This window comes from Herpailurus yagouaroundi, unplaced genomic scaffold (assembly GCF_014898765.1).
Source record: "Herpailurus yagouaroundi ecotype Mexico unplaced genomic scaffold, PumYag 206, whole genome shotgun sequence".
Classification (NCBI taxonomy): domain Eukaryota; kingdom Metazoa; phylum Chordata; class Mammalia; order Carnivora; family Felidae; genus Herpailurus; species Herpailurus yagouaroundi.
Window position 1 is genome coordinate 5,253,913 of NW_024412437.1, and position 20,752 is coordinate 5,274,664.

At 39.6% G+C, this 20,752-nt stretch overlaps 1 protein-coding gene across 4 annotated transcripts in view; it reads right to left on the reverse strand.

Annotated features, from left to right (window-relative positions):
• The window catches only part of ABCA10 (ATP binding cassette subfamily A member 10), a 68,604-nt gene that overhangs the window by 27,442 nt on the left and 20,410 nt on the right, over positions 1–20,752 (reverse strand). For all 4 annotated transcript variants that reach the window (XM_040452222.1, XM_040452220.1, XM_040452221.1 and 1 more), the window contains 12 exons: positions 15,699–15,867; positions 13,420–13,478; positions 11,293–11,403; positions 10,554–10,729; positions 10,020–10,139; positions 9,645–9,783; positions 8,226–8,316; positions 6,337–6,476; positions 5,407–5,526; positions 3,925–4,123; positions 1,917–2,083; positions 1,060–1,193 (listed from right to left, as the gene is read on the reverse strand). In XM_040452222.1, the coding sequence (XP_040308156.1) occupies positions 1,060–1,193; positions 1,917–2,083; positions 3,925–4,123; positions 5,407–5,526; positions 6,337–6,476; positions 8,226–8,316; positions 9,645–9,783; positions 10,020–10,139; positions 10,554–10,729; positions 11,293–11,403; positions 13,420–13,478; positions 15,699–15,867 (1,625 nt within the window). The remainder of the gene's footprint in view (positions 1–1,059; positions 1,194–1,916; positions 2,084–3,924; positions 4,124–5,406; positions 5,527–6,336; positions 6,477–8,225; positions 8,317–9,644; positions 9,784–10,019; positions 10,140–10,553; positions 10,730–11,292; positions 11,404–13,419; positions 13,479–15,698; positions 15,868–20,752) is intronic.

The window sequence follows — 20,752 nt, forward strand, 5'->3', positions numbered from 1 at the left end:
ATATATATTGTGAAAAGATTCCTCCCATCTAGTTAACATTTCCATCACCTCAAATGTATATGTGTGTGCATATATATTATATGTATGAACACTTATATATAATATATATGAACATTTAAGTTCCACTCAGCAAATTACAATCATACCTTACAGTGTTATCAACTATAGTTTCCACATTACACATTAGGTCTTCAAACCTTATTTATCTTTTTTTTATGTTCATTTATTTTTGAGAGAGAGAGAGACAGAGTACAAGTGGGAGAGGGGCAGAGAGAGAGGGAGACACAGAATCTGAAGCAGGCTCCAGGCTCTGAGCTGTCAGCACAGAGCCTGACGCGGGGCTGGAACCCACAAAACGTGAGATCATGACCTGAGCTGAAGTCGAAGTCGGACGCCCAACTGACTGAGCCACTGAAGCGCCCCAAGACTAATTTATCTTATAGCTGAAGGCTTATACGCTTTTACCAGCCTATCCCTATTTTCCCCACCCTTAGCCCCTGGCAACCACTTTTCTACTTTCTGCTTCTAGGAGTTTGACTTTTTTTTTTCTACTTATAAGTGATACCACATAGTATTGGCCTTTCTCTATCTGTTTTGTTTCACTTAGCCTAATGCCCTCAAGATCTATCCATGCTGTTGCAAAACATGCATTGCTTTTATAACAAATAAAATCATTAATAACGGTGCCTGGGTAGCTCAGCTGGTTAAGCTTCTGACTCTTGGTTTTGGCTCAGGTCATGATCCCGCAGTGAATGAGTTCAAGCCCCACATAGGACTCTGTGCGGACAATGTGGAGACTACTTGGGAATTTTCTTGCTCTCCCTCTCTGTGGCCCTCCCCCCATCCTCTCAAAATAAATAAACTTTAAAAAATAAAAAACAAATCACGAATAAAAGATGATCCCTTTAAGAGATAGAAACGTGTGCTCTTTAAAGGATTACAATTTCATACTTTAACTCAACAAGGACTCAAGAGTTGAGTTGCTTCTCTATAGATCTCAAGTATTAGAAGGTGGCAAGACCCCATTCATGATTCAACAGTACGTGGATGCAAACATACCTTCCGGTCACCAGACACTATGATGGCTCCATTGTAGGAAGGATCATCGGAGCCATTTCTATTTCTAAAATCATCTACTTCCAGAAGTATATCCTGACGCTTCAGTGCCTGCATAAAGTCTTCAATATTTGATCCTAATGTAATCAACGAAGGAAGGCAGAATAACATCAAGGAAACCAACGTCTAAGCTTTAAAATAGCAAAGATGTCTCCTCATGTTAAGGAATGCCCAGGATAACATGATAAGGACCTTCACTCTCTGAGAATATCCTGAGATTAATTCCGATGCTGGGACAATGAAATGTGGTCTACTGTCTTGAGTGCAACAGACTCCTTTCAGAAATATGTTCGCGGATTTTGTACTTTTATGAAGGGAAAAGGATTTATTCCTGAGGGCTAGATTTGCAATTCTCACAGAAATAAAACTTTTTATTAGCGATTTTTATAAACTCTGCCAGATGTCTGTAATGTTTGTAGCTACAAATACTATACACAAAATACAAACCTCCTAAGCTAGGCTTGTTCTACTGATGGTACAAATCGGTCCTACTCATTATCTAACCTGTTGTATGTGGCCAACTCTGCAGTGATATTTACTGTACGAGGGACCCGTTCAAGACATCTTCATGAGATGAAGGTAATTTGATATTATCCATTATGTCCATTACTTTTCTTGGTTTGAAAACATGTTATCAATTTCCTTAATTTGAAAACAAAGCAAGCTCTGGACACACACACCGCTTCTCCCCCTTGCCTCTCAAGCTATTTTTAATATAGGTCTTTTTTGCTGCTCGGGTTTGTGTTTCAAAAGATCTTTGATGATAAAAACCAAGAGTAGATTTAATCCCTATTTCTCACCTGTATTGTTGATGACCAATAGACTGGTAAGAGGAGTCTGTGAGGGTTGTTCCAGAGAAAGAAAATACATACTGGATGAGAGCTCCCGACAATGAGTGGAATGAGATAATGCAACCACTATCTTCACAAAAATGGTAGGGATTAAAGGAATACCAAGTAATAGTAACCTAAGTAAAAGAAAATTAAAATGCAAGTCTAAAACATCTTCCCTCCAACTATTTAAGTCACAAAACATGCCATAGAAATGCCAACTTTTGGAAATTCAACATACAAATATGGCGGTTAGTTACATAAAATGACAATGACGTTAATCTGAAAGAGGGGTCAAAACTTTTCATAAATCACATCACACTGCGAGATTTCCAAGGATAATAAGAGCATCAAAAGAGAAGGTGAAATCCAAGTGGGTTCCTCTGGTGGGTTCGCTGGTTGATCAGGACAACAGGGAAAACATTGGATGGGATATCGGGAGCCTCTAACAGCCTATCTGCATAGTTTTAAAGGGAAAGAAGCCTTATTTCACACTGCCCTCAAACTTGCAATGTGTACAATTTCAAGTACCATTTTAACTTGCATCAGCTGTTGTTTTGTGTATACTTTAATTTTCATGAAACTAGATGCCATATTTAATGCACAGTTTTCAGGTCCTAGAATGCATTCTTCCAGCTCAAACTACCAGTTGGAAATCTCTCAAGTAATCCTTTTGTTTCTCTAATTAAACTTGGTGAGTCCACTCTTTGCAACGACTTCTTTCGCATCAGACCTCAGGCTCTACCACCTTCTCCCTTCACAGGGGAAAAATGAAGTCCAAACTCTCGCTGATCTTATCACCTCCCCTCCAAGGACAGAAAACATTTCCATCCCCTCAGTCTGTCCTTCTGCTGTAATAGATGTTATCTCTGCTCACAACCAAAGCTCAGTTCTTCTCAATACTGCTCTGAACTCAGACCTTTGCCACCCGCCCTGACACCTTGCTTTGTTAGCCCATCTTTCATTGTTTTCATCCTATTGGCATATTCTTACCATGGCTGAAGCATTTTCTAATGTCTCCCATTGATTAAGGGGGTGGGGGAGGCAACAAAAAAGAAAAAAAAAAGAAACTTCCCGACTTCAATCTCTCTTCAGCTATTACCTATCTTTCTACTTCCCTCCATGGCCAAGCACCTCGAAAGAGTTATCTATTTTCAGATCTTCTCGCCTTAAAACCTTTCATGACTTCCCTTTTTGCCAAATACGATTGATGCTTTCTGCTCTAAACTGGGGTTCTCTCCCTCCTATTTACTAATCCCTTCACGTTTTCCAGTCTTGGCTCAAATGTGACCATTTCAAAGAGGCCAACACTGATCACCTTATTTAGAACTATAACGAACCCCTAACTCCCACCAGCCCTTCCCATCCCTTTACTCTATTTTGTGTCACCTACCATATAATTTATTTAGTTTCTATATTTGTTATTTGTTATCTTTTCCTCCCAGCCAGAAGGTAAACACCATAGCACCTAAAACAATGCCTAGCACATAACAAGCCTCAATAAGGATTTGTGACATAATAAATGATTAACATATTTATTGTGTAATTATTTAGTTAGTATTTTTCCTCCCCACACGATATAAGTCTAAAGGCCTTTTCAGTTGTACTCACTTCTGTAGGATAGTACTATAAGCACTGGAAAAACATTTATTAAACACATGAAGAAATTAATAGACTTGTTTTCTTCATGTTTGAACTTTTCTGCTCATATTCACTAGAGAGATTTAAAGTAGTCTGATACTGGGGCGCCTGGGCGGCTCAGTTGGTTCGGTGTCTGACTCTTGATTTCGGCTCAGGTCATGATCTCACGGTTTGTGAGTTTGAGCCCCGCATCAAGATCTCTGCTAACAGTGTAGATAGAGCCTGCTTGGGATTCTCTCTCTGCCTCGGTCTCTGTCCCTCCCCTGTTTGTTCTTTCTCGCTCTCAAAATAAATAAATAAAGTAGACTCAACAAAAAGAAAGCCATCTGATACTTACAAGGACAAAAGCAGTTTCCTCTCACGCCTTAACTTTAAGAAGCGAAGCCTTGCCATTGCACACACCTGTCGTCTCCAGAGAGTTCTGGTACTGATGGCCTTTCTCAATCCAGGAAGAGAGCAAGGAGCCTGTTGCATTTCAGACTCAGTTCCAGCATCCCTTGTCTCATTGACTTTCTCCTGTTTCCAAATGCCAACATCTGTAGCCATGTAGTAAACCATTATAACGGGCTGCGCTATTTGTACTTTCTCTTTAGAAACTTTGAAAACGACACCAGAATGTTTTGAAACAGTACTTTTAATAAGTTAAGCTACTGATATCCATAACTCTTACATTGAAAATGTGTCCTTCAGACAAATATAATGGATCCAATTCCAATGAGTGAGTATATTAACTTTTGAGACTGAGTTAGGCTTCTTGGGAAGCATTTATTCTTTCAAACCAATAGCAGCGTATTACCAAGGGATTTTTGCAGAGCGAGTTTTATGCGAAAACACGAGGATAAATGTATGTAACTGAGTTTCTAAAAGGTCTGCTCTGTCATCTGGAGCTCCTCCACAGAATTACTGATGACTGACACCCCAGTGACTATTTTAAGACACTGGTTTTAAGGAATAGAAAGTCCATGAAAGACCTCTTGTTCAAATCCCACATATGCCTCTTGGCAGCTGTTATGTCTTGGCTAATCACTCAACTTCTCCAAATCTTAGTGTTCTCCCTGCATAACATAGTTATGATGGGAATTAGGAACAACATAATCCAACAGCTGAGCACAATGGCTGGCACATAGTTAGCCCCGAAATGCCTCTAATGATTATTACAAACCGAACTAAGGGAACATATCATCTTATCAAGTTACCTGTTGTTAATACATTAATGAGAATTAATTTACGAGCTAAGTAAGAGTACATTTTTATAGAGAATGGCAGGTAAGAGACAAAGCCAGGACTCATGACATTAGTAGGAAGCTATTGATGATAAAGGACAAGTGGGCATTGCAAAGGGATGGGAGTGTTACTGCCATAAGAGGGAGACAAATGTTACAAAGTAATTACCCAGCACCAGGTCTGATAATGTTAGATATAAAATAATTACAATACTTTTAGGGGCACCTGGGTGGCTTAGTCAGTTAAGCGTCTGACTTTGGCTCAGGTCATGATCGCGTGGTTCATGAGTTTGAGCCCTGCATCGGGCTCTCTGCTGTCAGTGTGGAGCCCGCTTTGGATCCTCTGTCCCCTTCTCTCTCTGCTCCTCCCCCACTTGCTCGAATGTGCTCTCTCTCTCTGTCTCAAAAATAAATAAACACTACAAAAATTTAAATAAAAATAAAATAACTATGATTCTTTTAAAAGCAGGCAACTCTATTTTATACCTAATAACATTCTAGGCAGAATTCCACATAAAAATCTACAAATATGACAATACATGGTCATTTTCTGTTTTTTTCTTTCTTAATTTTCTGCTAGACACGCATTATTATACCTGGCTCATCAATTGTTGATTTGCCTTCTAGATTCAAGAAGACTTCATTCAGAGTTGTCATGGAAACATCATAATTCATTATGCCCTGATTAGAACACTTTTCAAGATCCCTGTAAAGATCTAAAAAGAAGAAAGTAATAAATTAATGCAATTAAAATTGCTGATAAATACACTGAAATCCTAAAGATCACTCAGAATAGATAAATCTAAAAGCATTTTCAAATTAAAGCTGCCACAATAATCCAATAAGAACATCCCCATGTTCTCTGGTCCTTCAAATCAATTTTATTATTTTAAATCTCTTTTTTATTTCAGAAGCTTTAACATTTCTTGTATCACCATGGCCATGTGTGAGTATGTATGTCTACTTAAAAAGTCATCAAGCGGCTCCGGGGTGGCCTCGTCGGTTAGGCATCTGACTTTGGCTCAGGTCATGATCTCGTGATTCATGAGTTCAAGCCCCGAGCTGGGCTCTGTGCTGACAGCTCAGAGCCTGGAGCCTGCTTCGGATTCTGTCTCCCTCTCTCTCTCTGCTTCTCCCCCACTCACACTGTCTCTTTTTGTCTGCCAAAAATTAATAAAGGTTAAAAAAATTTTTTTAAATAAAAAAAAATAGTAAGGCCTTATTTAATCTGTGTCTCTAACAGAAATGAAAAGTTTTTGCTCTTTCAGAAAAGAGATATTTCAAAGCTTCATTGAATGCTGACAAAGAGAGCAAATCTGGGTTTCTCAGTGAAATACATTCATGGAAATTTTAGTTGATCTCACATGAAAACCATGTATCTGATAACACACTTCATTATGTTGAAAACAGGAGGCAGAGCTCTTAGGAATAAATATTTTCATGGGTATAAGCTTTCAAATCCAACTGACAGGAGACAGAATGCATGGACACTTAGCTGTAGTCTCTGCGACCATATAGTAAGTTACCTGGAAACTTGTTTGTTCTTTCCAAGGGCAAAAGATACACAAGTTTTTCTTCACTTTCTGCTCTTAACTTGGCATCAGGGACGTGCCGCCTGATGAGGGATGTGATTCTCTCCAGATTACACATTTCATTCCTGCGTAAACTAAGGTTACAAAAGAAGCAGAAGTCTTTTGAATTCTTCTCCAACACCATGGCTCATCACAAGACAGTTTTCCATTCAATAATTTGAATATATTACAGGCGTCTCCTGCTAACTTCAGGAATCAGGTTCCCAGAAATCAGATATTCTACTTCCAAGTGCTAAATGGTAACCTTGTTGGAATTATTTTAAATGGGAAAAAATACAGGTATTACATGTCAATCCCAAACCCCCAGCCAACTTCCTGAAATGTAACCAAAGTAAGTTGAAATTTCAGTATACATATGATATGGATAGATAGACAGCAGGCTGGTATGTAAATACATATGTGTGTATATATATATGTAAATACATATGTGTGTATATATATATGTATGTATATATATGTAAGTACATATATATATGTGTGTATATATATATACATATATATGTATTTACATATTATATATAAATAAATAAAATATATATTGAGATATGTAATATAAAATCATGATAGGATGTAAAGTACATGAAACATTACTTCTGGATCATTAAAAAATTAATAGGGTCTTTAATAAATAATTGCTTTTTTTGTAGCAAATGGCTTCTATTCATGCTAATAACTTGCTTGTTGATATCCTGTGCTTTCTAAATTATCCCACGTGGTATTCTGACATCAAAGTTGATTCTGACGCATAAAGATGTCTTGGAACACAATTTCAGACCTTCAGGGCCAATTGTTTCATTAAAAATCACTTGCTTTTTCTGGGCGGTGGGGGGGTGGGGAGGGCGGCGCCTGGGTGGTTCAGTTGGTTACGCATCTGATTCTTGATTTTCGCTCAGGTAATGATCTCATGGTTTGTGAGTTTGAGCCCCACGTAGAGCTTTGCACTGAGAGTGCAGAGCCTGTATGGGATTCTCTCTCCACACCTCCTCCTCCACCCCCCACTCCTCCCACACTATGTCTCTCCCACTCTCTCTCTCTCTCTCTCTCTCTCTCAAAAAATAAACTAAAAATTTTTTTAAATTACTTGCTTTTTGAAAACATAATTATAAATTTTTTATATTAGCCAAGAAATGTTTTATTGAAAGATATATAAGCATTTGGAAATCTGCATGTTTAAAACCAAGAAACAACCAACAAGGAACATGTCAATCAGGGAGATACATTGTACTGTTTATTGTAAATCAATTTCCACCAAATATTAGGTTGGTTTTCTTTTTTTTTTTTTTTAATTTTTTTTTCAACGTTTATTTATTTTGGGGACAGACAGAGACAGAGCATGAACAGGGGAGGGGCAGAGAGAGAGAGGGAGACACAGAATCGGAAACAGGCTCCAGGCTCTGAGCCATCAGCCCAGAGCCCAACGCGGGGCTCGAACTCACGGATCGTGAGATCGTGACCTGGCTGAAGTCGGACGCTTAACCGACTGCGCCACCCAGGCGCCCCAGGTTGGTTTTCTTATACCTCTAGAGGATTACATGAAATGCCACCCCTTGTATCGACAGTCATATTAAAGAGCTACTCCCATGGGCGCCTGGGTGACTCAGTCGGTTAAGTGTCCGACTTTGACTCAGATCATGATCTCACGGTTCATGAGTTGGAGCCCCACGTCAGGCTCTGTGCTGACAGCTCAGAGCCTAGAGCCTGGTTTGGATTCTATGTCTCCCTCTCTCTCTGCCCTTCCCCTGCTTGCACTCTGTCTCTCTGTCGCTCAAAGATAAATAAACATTAAAAAAAATTTTTTTTAAGTTACTCCCAGAATACATTACCTTAAATGATATCCAATACCCCATTTTTGCTTCAGAAACAAAGATGACCCTGCACATTTCAACTTCCCATTAGACAGAAACACTTTCCTATCTGAGTAGAAAGAAAGAAAGAATAAATTATGTGAATTCCTTATATGGGTATATTCTCTGCTCTGGAGACCAACACACTGAATGGGTTTTTCAGTATGAATGTAGTCTCATATGACTGAGCTTCTGGGTACAGCACCATTTCTCATCCCCATGCCTACTTTGAAGCAGGACTCAGAAATTCACTGTGTCCCTCACGGGTTATCCAATGGCATAAAACATTACAAGGAGGCCCAATCTTCAACTCTCCCTTTGTGCACATACTTTACTATGTAACTTTGCAGTGTTCTCTCACCATGATCAAGGAGATCTGCTCTACCCCTTGATATCTGCCTCCACCATGCAATTTTCTTTGGCCAATGCCGTGTTAGCCTACTTTGGCCAATAGAGGCTTGAAATGGGCTTATGCACTGGGACTTGGTCTCTAGAGCCTCAGTCCCTGCTATGAGAATGCCTGGGGTAGTCTGCTGGAAGATGAAATACATCTAGAGTGGGGCTGTCACCTAAGTCACCTTAGGTTATCCAACGGGCCTTGCCAATGGCCATTCAACTACCAGACATAAGTAAGTGAACCCAGTCACAGATGGGAAAATCTCTCTAAGCGAGCCCACCCTAAATTGCCAACTCTCCAACTTATGCACTAAATAAATGCTTACTGACTCAAGACACTAAGTTTGGGGATGGCTTGTTTCATAGCTTTATTGAGGCAGGAAGTAGTGGACATGGAAGTCAAGTATATTTTAAGGAAACTTAGTATAGGATCGTACTGCACGTCAGACAGTAAACTTTCTCTTCTTTTCACAGCGTCGTTTCTGACTTAATTTGTTCCAGATTCTTCTTCCATACCCTTTTCTGGCTCACTGAAACTAGTCCTCCACCTGCCACTATGTCCTAGGCAGAACATTCTCCAACATTGCATCTTCGTACCCTCGATTAGTGAAACAAAGATCCTCTTAAGAAGGCAACGAAGGCTTGTAAATTTAGAAAGTTTTCCCAGTGAAAATGTTTTCTACCCAATAACAAAAAACTATATGAAAGTTAATATTGGAGTTTCAAAAAATTTTAAATGTACTTGTGATTAATGTAGACAGTGAAAAAAGTTACAGACAAGAAGATACATCAAGCACGGGTCTAAGAACTCAGGGGGAGTGCTTGCTACTAAGAACTCATGGGGAGCTCAGCATTCCTCTGAAGCAAAGTGCATCTTTAGAATGTCATTACTCAAATGGACTTTAAGCAAGATTCTCTTTAAAAAAAAAAAAAAGACTATAGACAATATCTCTCATGTTAAGTCCTTAAATAACTAGTTAGAAGAAAGAAGCCAAGAATCACCAGCCAAGATGTCAGCCTCATCCATAATCTGGGTACTAAAAAGGATCACACGGTTTGTTTTGCGCTCCTTGAGGAGGTTCCAAACTTGGTGCTTTGAAAAAGGATCCAGTCCAGTAGTTGGCTCATCTAGCAGCAAAACCTACAGACGAGGAAGAGTATGAAAGTATCTTTCAGTTCCAAGTGAGGACCTTCAGAAAGTTGCATGGAAACCCATATAATTCCTAGATTCAAATACAGCCTTCCATGGGATTCCCCCGAGGCTTGTATGGCCCCTATCACAAATTTCCTCTCATATTTGGTAGAGTTTAGACTTTAATGATAGCTTGATATCCTTCAGTACAAATTAATTTCAAAAAAAATTTTTTTCCCTCTTACCTGAGGATCTCCTAAAAGGGCAATCCCAAGTGTCAGTTTTCTCTTTTGTCCACCAGTCAATTTTTTAGCAATAACGTCTTGAGTGTTTTGTATGTCCAATTCCATTATGACTCTTTTCACCTATCAAAAAAAACCCATCTACATAATACAAAATATTTTACTTCAGTTTTTCTAATAATTAGGAGAAATCTATTCTAAGAACTTCTTCAACTTTATTTATGAAAAAATAAAGTAATAGTTAAAAAAAATATGGTCACAAGGGACGCCTGGGTGGTTCAGCCAGTTGGGCGACCGACTTTGGCTCAGGTCATGATATCACGGTTTGTGGGGTCAAGCCCCACGTCGGGCTCTGTGCTGATGGCTCAGAGCCTGGAGCTTGCTTCGGATTCTGTGTCTCCCTCTCTCTCTGTTCCAACCCCGCTCGTGCTATCTCTGTCTCTCTCAAAAATAAATAAACATAAAAAAATTCTAAAAATATGGTCAAGAGCAAAGTAAAGTATTTTCAAAGCCATCAATTCGAATATGTTCACCTACCTCTTGTTCCACTTCCTTGGACTGAATCCCTTTTATTTTAGCAAATAGCCTGAGGTTTTCTCTCACAGTCAGAAAGTCAAATTGAATATTGAATTGTGGACAAAATCCAATGTTCATTCTAGTTTCTTCCATGTTCGTTATTTCAGAGAGTTGGGTATTATAAATAGTGGCTGATCCTAAAATAGAAATTTTATTTTATTTCATTTTATTTTAATGTTTATTTTGAGAGACCGAGAGAGAGACAGAGACAGAGAGTGAGCAGGGGCGGGGCAGAGAGAGAGGGAGACACAGAATCCGAAGCAGGCTCCAGGCTCTGAGATGTCAGCACAGAGCCTGATGTGGGGCTCGAACTCATGAACCGTGAGATCATGACATGAGCCAAGTCAAATGCTTAACTGAGCCACCCAGGCACCCCTAGAAATTTTATTCACCACCAGGATAGTAACTCTGTGAAGAGTGATAATATGGGATACTAGTTGAAGAAACCTCACATTTTATAATTGTATAATTAATACATTTAATTTCAGATTATTTAATTTCAGAAATTCAGATTATTCTCCACACAAATATCAGGGTCTATGGCAATGCGAAGAATACAGGGAACAGCAAATAATAGCAGAGCGGAGATACAAGCTTTCTCATGAATTTATATAAATATGAAATAAATATTTCCTATTCTAAATTACACAACTGTGTAAACAGCCTGCTTAATCAGCCGCTTGTGAAACTATTTCCTTACCTTTCGTAGGAACAGACAACCCACTAAGAATGTTCAGCAGTGTCGATTTACCAGCGCCGTTATGTCCAAGGATTGCGGTCACTTGTCCTTCATATATGTCAAGAAATATGCCTGTTTTAGGATAAAAGGTGAAAAGTAGCCTTTGGACCATATTCAGATGGAATGAACCTTAAAAAAGTCACAAGAGTCAAATGTATCTTAGCACTTCATTTCACTGGTATTCGGAGATGCCCCCTGTAAGATGACGTATTTAGTTGTGTCTATTTATGAAGAAAAAAAACCTTAATTTCTCTGGAGAAATTGGATCAAGACTGAGAAATAAATGTCTGCCTTTCTCCCTGCCCAAATCCTTTGAGTGTCAATGAATATATCAATTTGATGTTAAAGAATTGCCTTTGCTACCAGGAATAAAGCAGAGTAAAGAGAGTATTTGCTTCCTGGGTAAAGGAAAGCGGTGTGGAAGAACATTCTCACAGAGGCTCCCAGAGCGGAGACAGAAGGGCCAGATATAGAGGGAAGGGGTATTTATTCGATATTTAGAGGGAGGGTGGACCAGTTGAGGAGAGGATCGTAAAGTTTCCCCAGGCACTGGTCACTGTTCTGTTCCATATGACAAAAGTATGGATGTGGCCTCTAGAGGGGGTCTGCTGGGACCCAGGACATGTCACAGGCATTTTTTTTTTTTTATATGAGTGCTTAGGACTTGATTGTGTTTTTCTTTAATATTTGAAAAATTATCTGACTCCATGGAGAAACAATAGAGGTCCATTAGCATCCTAGAACTTTTAGAGATTCTCTAAATATTGACAACAGATGGAATTCTATTGTCAGAGAATATAAAAACCAGGCAAACCGCTGCCCAAAACAGATGATGGAAAGTTCTCTGAAAGTAAAAATAATGCTGGTGATACTTCAAGCTCTGTTTGACAAATCTAAGTCACAGATTATAAACTTGCCTAAGTGGTGGGAACACAAACGGGCGCAGCCGCTCGAGAACAGTGTGGAGGTTCCTCAAAAAGTTAACAATAGAACTACCCTACGACCCAGCAATTGTACTACTAGGTATTTATCCAAAGGATGCAAGAATGTTGATTCAAAGGGGCACATGCACCCCAATGTTTAGAGCAGCACCATCGACAATAGCCAAATTATGGAAAGAGCCCAAATGTCCATCGATGGATGAATGGATAAAGATGTGGTGTGTATACACACACACACACACACACACACACACACACACACACACACACTGGGGTATTACTCGGCAGTCAAAAAGAATGAAATCTTGCCATTTGCAACTATGTGGATGGAACTGGAGGGTATTATGCTAAGCAAAATAAGTCAATCAGAGAAAGATAAATATATGATTTCACTCATACGTGGAATTTAAGAAACAAAACAGATGAACATGGGGAAGGGCAGGAAAATAATGTAAAAACAGAGGGAGACAAACCGTAAGAGACTCTTAAATACAGAGAACAAACTGAGGGTTGCTGGAGGGGAGGGGGCTGGGGATATGGGCTAAATGGGTGATGGGCATTAAGGAGGGCACCTGTTGGGATGAGCACAGGGTGTTATATGTAACTGATGAGCCACTAAATTCTACTCCTGACATCATTATTACACTATATGTTAACTAACTTGAATTTAAATAAAATGAAAAAAATCCAGCATAATTAGTACAGTCCTGTTTTTTTAAATACTATATGTAAATATATTATCGAGGACTATCCCTCATAGCAGAAATGTGGTTTTTAAAAATTTTTCTTTTTATCTATATTCATCCTCTGATTTTGCACTATGACTATTTGTATTTTCAGGAAGCAAAAAAAAAAAAAATTATTTTCATTAAAAACATCATCGGGCACCTGGGTGGCTCAGTCGGTTGAGCGTCCGACTTCGGCTCAGGTCATGATCTCACAGTCTACAGGTTCGAGCCCCGCATCAGGCTCTGTGCTGACCGCTTGCTCAGAGCCTGGAGCCTGCTTCGGATTCTGTGTCTCTTTCTCTCTCTGCCCCTGCCCCACTCACGCTTTGTCTCACTCTGTTTCTCAAAAATAAATAAATGTAAAAAAAAAAAAAAAAATTAAAAAAAAATCATCAAAACAATGAAGTTTTTCTCTTTACCTTGCAATGCTTCTACGTTTTCAGGCTTTCCATCGTATTCTTTTCTAATATTTCTGATTCTGAAAGAAGATTAAGCAACTTTGAGGTAAGTACATTTTTGGATAACATAGATTATGTTAACTGCCAATACTATAGTTTGCAATTGCACCTGAACCTCACAAGGTAGGGTGTTGCCTTCGTAATGGGATCCAAGGAGGGCAGTGGTAAAAGCTCATACCGCCCCCCAAAAGCTTTGCCCAGACCTGCTCATACCCTTATCAAAGTGGGCATTTCATGCACTCCAGGTGTTGTCCTCAGTTTGCAAATGAAGCAAAAGCCACCACTGTTAGAAAGGAAGGAAAGAAGAAGAGGAATAAGACAGGAAGGGAGGAGGCGGGAGAGACTTTCCCTCAGTCCTGCACCCCTCTCCAGCTATTAGTTAACTGTTCATCTCCTTCATGGGCACATTTATCAAAATATAGTCTCGACTCTCTATTTCCATTTCTGTATCTCACATTTACTCCCAACCTAAAGCAACATAGCTTCTGACCCTACAACTCCATTGAAACTATCCTCAGCAAAGACACCAATGACATTCTACTGAATCCAACGGACATTTTCCAGTCATTGTTGAATGCATGCTGTATTAATGGAGCACCTGGGTGGCTCAGTCAATTAAGCATCTGACTTTGGCTCAGGTCATGATCTCACGGTTCATGAGTTCGAGCCCCGCGTGGGGCTCTGAGCTACAGCATGGAGCCTGCTTTGGATTGGATCCTCTGTCTCCCTCTCTCTGCCCCTACCCTGCTCTCGCATGCTCTCTCTCAAAAATAAAATAAACGTTAAAAAAAAATAGATGCTGTATTAAGTATCTACTTGCTCTTTTCTTCTTTCAAGGCTTTATTTCTTTGGCTTCTACCTTCTTGATTTTCATATCATTCTCTTACTTTTCTGCTCAGCATACTTTATGGATTCCTTAAACTGGATTCCACACTATTCCACTATTTTTCTTATTCTCAAATCTCTGCTATACAATATTACCCACTCTCACTGCTTCAACTCTTACTTAGATTCTAATGATCCCAAGATTTGTGTCGTTATGCCTGTCTTCAAAGTCTCAAAGGTACAGCTTTTTTTTTTATTTATTTAAAAAAAATTTTTTTTAACACTTATTTATTTTTGAGACAGAGAGAGACAGAGCATGAACACAGGACGGGCAGAGAGAGAGGGAGACACAGAATCTGAAACAGGCTCCAGGCTCTGAGCAGTCAGCACAGAGCCCCACGCGGGGCTCGAACTCATGGACCGCGAGATCGTGACCTGAGCCGAAGTCGGCCGCTTAACCGACTGAGCCACCCAGGTGCCCCTCAAAGTTACAGCTTTTTGATGTATCTCCTCACCTCAAAACCACACAGCATATATTATTTTTTCCCTCTAAACCACCCCCACTTCAGTTCTCTATGCCATTTGGTGTTTTCAGCATCCACCCAGGAATACGAACTAAATGCCTAAGAAACGTCCACGATTCTTTCTTTACCTCTTTCTTACCTCCACTTGTGGCCCACACAATTATTATAATTTAACCTTATGGATTTATGAATGTAACTTTATGAATTTATTTGAATTTATCCCTTTGTCACTTGTCCGTGACCTTCCAGTCCAGATTTTTGTCGTCTCTCACCTCGACCTCCGAACTTGATGGTCAGTTATCCATTCGCCTCAGCCTAGACCTTTGTCTCCAATGCAGAGGGCACACCAGGGACTACATTTCTCATTTCTGCATAAATACTTACCACAATGTGAGTGTATTAGAAGACAATGCAGAGAGAAGATTGTAAATGGTGGGGATAGAAAGTAGAAGACAGAAAATAAGAAAATAACTAGGGCTGCTGAATTTTGCTGCTGACACTATCAGCAGCAAAATTCTATTTTTATTTAACTATTTATTTATTTAGAGAAAGAGAATGAGAGAGAGAGGGAGGGGCAGAGAGAGAGGGAGGGAGAAATCCCAAGCAGGCCCCACGCCCAGTGCAGAACCCGACATGGGGCTCGATCTCACCACAGTGAGATCATGACCTGAGCTTAAATCAAGAGTCAGACGCTCAGCCAACTGAGCCACCCAGGAGCCCCAGTACTTCCTTTTAAAACGATGAATGAAAGAAATTTAGAATGATGGCAGAAATACCTGAAAGAATGGAACTTTCAAAAGCACATCATCTTTAACATTTGACCTGTGGTTGGTCCCTTCTACCTTAGTTCATTACAATTTTACCTATAAGTGTACATAATTGGTTAGTTACCTTATGGCTTCTTTTCCATGGAACTCCAGAGGCACCGGTTCAAAAGAGTCATCAGGGTAATGCTCGGGATTGATTTCGTCCTCAAAGACTTCATGATGAGTGTTTCGATGTTGGGACCAAAATGAAGACTTTAGGAAAAACAGTGGTGAACACGGGTGGCCACCTTCATCTGATCAATCAAGGCACATATTGTTATACACTGAATCAATCATCTACATCAGTAAAGAGAGACATTTGTCCTAGTGAAGCCTGATGCCAGTTTTTTCTATACATTAATAATTTATTTATTCCGGGCTTAAAAAAAATTTTTTTTTAAAACATTTATTCACTTTTGAGAGGCAGAGAGAGACAGAGCACAAGCAGAGGAGGGGCAGAGAGAGAGGGAGACAGAATCCAAAGCAGGCTCCAGGCTCTGGGCTGTCAGCACATAGCCCAACACGGGGCTCGAACCCATGAACAGTGAGATCATGACCTGAGCCGAAGTTGGCTGCTTAACCAACTGAGCCACCCAGGCACCCCTAAAGTGTTATAAGGATTTTAAGTTACGACAGTGTTTTGGCCTTTGATGAAGTCTCAGCTCTGGTTCATCAAAATTAAAAAGCTTGTCAAAGAAGATAAAGTGGTAGCTGTTGGAAATCGTATGAAACATCAAGGACTTCCTCATTCTCGGGATTTCCAGACACTTGGATGTTTATAAAGAGAAGTTGTGTAAACTGATTCCTGCCATAGTATATGAAGAAGTATTTTTATAACATAGAAAAATGAACATTGAAAATAATGAGTATATCAGTCACTATAAATCCAAAGCCAATCTTTTCAAAGCCTGAAGAATAAAACAAAACAGAAAAAATAGTTATTAAGAACAGAGAGGGAGACAAAAGGCTGGATATTTGCTGGCATATAGGAAAATGGTAAAGAGGAAGAAAATTAAAATTAAGGGATAAGAAGTGGAAAGATGGGAAATATTAAAAACCTATGAGGAAAATGAAAGAAATACAAAGCAAAATGTTTCATTTATTTTATTTTATAGAAAAAACATCTTTTTTCAACCAGAAAGAGAATCCTTAAAGTTTTTAATGGCCTCATGAAATTACACAAGGATTTTCATCAAGGCGGTTCATATCATTCCAAGGCAAAATGGATTTTATGTATAATTGACTAAAAATTGTTGGACATTCAAATGGACTTACATTTTAATGGTAAGAAAGGAGAATAGAGCAATAATTAATACGAATTTCAGCTCTGGATCTAAAGATTCGAAGTAAATAAAATGAGATGGCATTTTAATGATGTCGCCACAAAATGGGAACTTATTCGTGATAGAAGGAGGAAATGTAATCGATTTCTCAGAGACTACAGGATAATTTAAACAGCAGAGAATCTTCACATCATGTTACACGACAAGCTATTACTAGAGGCAAATGTAAGGGGATAAACTCGAGCACCTACCACTGGAAAGAAAAGCTAGGGGGGAGCAGATACAAGACACAACTTCTAGAAGTGTGAAAACAGACAATGTTGGAGACATACAGAAAAATATATGGGGAAGGTACCTCTAGAAACTTGAACGTCCTCAAAAAGAGAAATGAAAAGGATCACGTGCTGTGGTTCTAGAGATATAATGTGGGAAAGCAGAAATGCTCAAGAGTGAAAATATGTAGAAACATCTAGAGCAGAAGCAGCCAGAAAGGGAAATTATACTGTGGAAAAGCAAAGGAAACATTTTCAAGATGCGGCGAACCAAAACTGAGAAATAAGTTCATGTTATTCATAGAAATTATGGCATTTAAAAGGAATACCTCCGTAGTTGCATGAATTTTGTGTACTCCTGCTTTGCTGTCCTAGTTAAGTGGCATCGTCTCCACTCCCCCAGTAGCCAAGACCAGAAACCAGAGCCACCCTGATCTCCTCCCTTTCTCACTTCCTCCAGCTCATATGGCATTAACTACCACATCAGATTGTTTCTCTCTCCTAAGCATCTCCTGAGTCTGCCCTCCCGTCTATATTACACCGGTCTCCCTTTTGGTCCCCCCCTCTCTCTAACACAGATTATTACGATGTCCACGTGCTTTGAGCCCATTCTCCACACAGCTGCCAGAGTGATCTTCCTAAGACACAAATCTTATCAGTGAAAGTTCCTACAGAAGTTAGATCAATCTATTTCCTGCACCAGAGGTTCTAAGGCTCTTGGATTTCCTGGGCAAACAATATTTTTTTAAGTAAATATATTGCATTCATTAAGGACAGTTACAAACCTTCTATCTTGCTATGATCGCCACTGCAAAAGAGAAAAACCGATTTTCACTGCAAAAATATGGATATTTAAAGGCTATACTCTCACCACGCGGAAGACAACTTCCAAAGGAAGAATTAAGGGACAAAAATAAGTTTCGCATGATTTCTCATTTCAGCAAAAACAAGAGAAAACATGGTCAGGCATGACCACCAATACCGGCACTGCTCTGGAGAACCAAATCCCAAATTCTGCACGGGACCTCTTGAGGTGGCAGGAACAGACACCTACAGAGGGACTTCCTCGGAGGTTAACCTCAGCATCTTCGGGATCTTTCTGTGTCATATTGCCCTGCGTATAGCTGTGCACAGACATGTGTATTTGGAGAAAATCTCCCCTTCCAATTTCTTGTTAGCTGGTTATTAATCCCTACCCTAAAACCACATCTCACAGCCAATCTATGCACTGGCTCTACCTAATGATTTTTAATTTCCCCCCCGCTACGGCTGTCTCCCATTGCCGGGTACACATACTCTTCCTTTAGGCTCCACAAAATTTTGTGCGCTCTTGTCCACCAGGTAAACTTTCTCATCCTTGAAGCGCAACTGAAATTCTTTCCTCCAACCTTTTCGTGACCCACCAACTTTAGGACTTACCCTATCAGAGAACCTTGTGTTATCCCCTCCTATCACGCCTCCTATGCTACATTTACTTACTAATTTACAGAAGCGTTTCCAGCGCTAACTGTGAAAGACTGCTGACCCACATAAATTTTAATAAGCAGTTATGTGTTAAACAGGTACACAGATGAAACCTGATATCTCATTCGTTTCGATTTCACGGGAAATTTGGGCATAGGAAAAGAAGTATAAGTGTAAAAACATTTAAATATAACCTACTCTCAAAGCGTGGGTTTGAAAGATGTTGATAGAAATTTGGAGTAAAGGAAACATAGAGTACCCAAATAAAGGGAAGTGAGATTGAATCAAATTTATGGGGCAAAAAAAGGAGGAAGAGGAGGAGGAGGTAGAGGAAGAGGCTGAGGAGAAGCGGAAGGGGGGTGGGGAGAAGGAGGAGAAGGAAAAGAGGAAATAGGTTTTTCATTTGAAGCTGAGGGAAAAAAAAAAAGAGGACATTCCCGTATTCCTTCATCTTATGTTTATTGAGAACTTCTTATGCATGAGGTGGTCTCTAGATGGAAAAACACATTGTTTATCCTGAAGAAAGTTAAAGTAGGAAGACAAACATATGCATTTATTTATTTCACCAGAAATTTATTGAGCACCTACTATGTGACAAAGACTACTCTAGACGCTTGGAGATACCAGTGTAATGAAAAGCAAACATTTTTTTTTCCTCAGAGGATTTACATTCTAGACACAAAAGACAGGAAGTAAACAATAAACATAATGAATATTGAATCCTTGGTAAAACAAAACCAAACACCAAGCAAAACCAAAAAATCAAAGGGGGGTGTTCAGTCAACTTCAAAGTTTTAATCCAAGTCCTGCTAACTCTGTTCTTGGACCAGTCATAGAACCTCTCCCGACCACTGTTCTGGTGTTCTCTAAGATGTGAGGCCTGTTCCAAATGCTGAACTAAATACTGACTGCTAAACATTTCTGGTTATATTAATACACAGGAAAGGGAAAAAATTGAATTCCATTTTCCTGGACATAAATCCTACTTATTGTGCCTTCCCGTAGTGGAAGATGGAGGCTAGGGGAGTGCCTGAAAAGAAAAGTAAGCTAATTATGAATGCATAGAGAACTTAATAAGAAAAAAGTAGATATTTACCTATTCAAATACAAATTAAATTCTAGATGGAAATATCAGAGAAAAAAGTATTTTTTTAAGTTTCTTTATTTTCAGAGACAGAGAGAGAGAGCATGAACGGGAGAGGGGCAGAGAGAGAGAGGGAGAGAGAGAATCTCAAGCAGGCTCCACACTGTCAGCACAGAGCCCTAGGAAGGCCTCGAACCCACGAACCTTGAGATCCTGACCTGAGCCGAAGAGTCAGATGCTTAACCAACTGAACCACCCAGGCACCCCCAAAATTATTTTAAATGTAGAAAAAACACAAAAATCGAGGACAAATAGGTAATACGGCACAGAGTTGTGACAGGGGATAATTAACTTCAGAGCATTAACAACGATGTCTCCCTGGATTCACAAGACGGAGTTCCGACTTTATCTACGAGGCTCCTGGGCCTGGCAGGCTAAACACAAAGTGACTCGATAAACAATGGGAAAAGGAGAAAATAAGAAATTCCAAAGGAGAAAAGATGATGAGAAAATGGAGAAGAGCCTAGCCCCAGTTTAGCTGGGTACACTTTGAAGAGTTCCGCAAAAAGGAATTTTTAAAACCACTGCCATGAGTGCAGACATCAGGAGAGCAGATCTGGGAGTTCAAGGTCCATTTTGCAGGCTTGAAATGACAGTAAATTTTTCTAATTACTCTTTTCTTTAAATGTTTATTTTTGAGAGAGAGAGAGAGAGAGAGACAGTATGAGCAGGAAAGGGGCAGAGAGAGAGGGAGACCCAGAATCGAAGCAGGCTCCAAGCTATCAGCACAGAGCCCCTATGTGGGGCTCAAATCCATGAACCGTGAGATCATGACCAGAGCTGAAGTCGGATGCTTAACCGACTGAGCCACCCAGGTGCCCCCTCCAATTATTCTGACACTAGAATCAGCCAATTTTTGACTGTGACCTGCACAAGGCAAGGACACATATTACCTTGGTTTTCAGGGGTTCCATATACTATATGCTACTTTTTATTCAAAGAAGAAATCTCATTTAATTTTAAGAAATTGTTTATT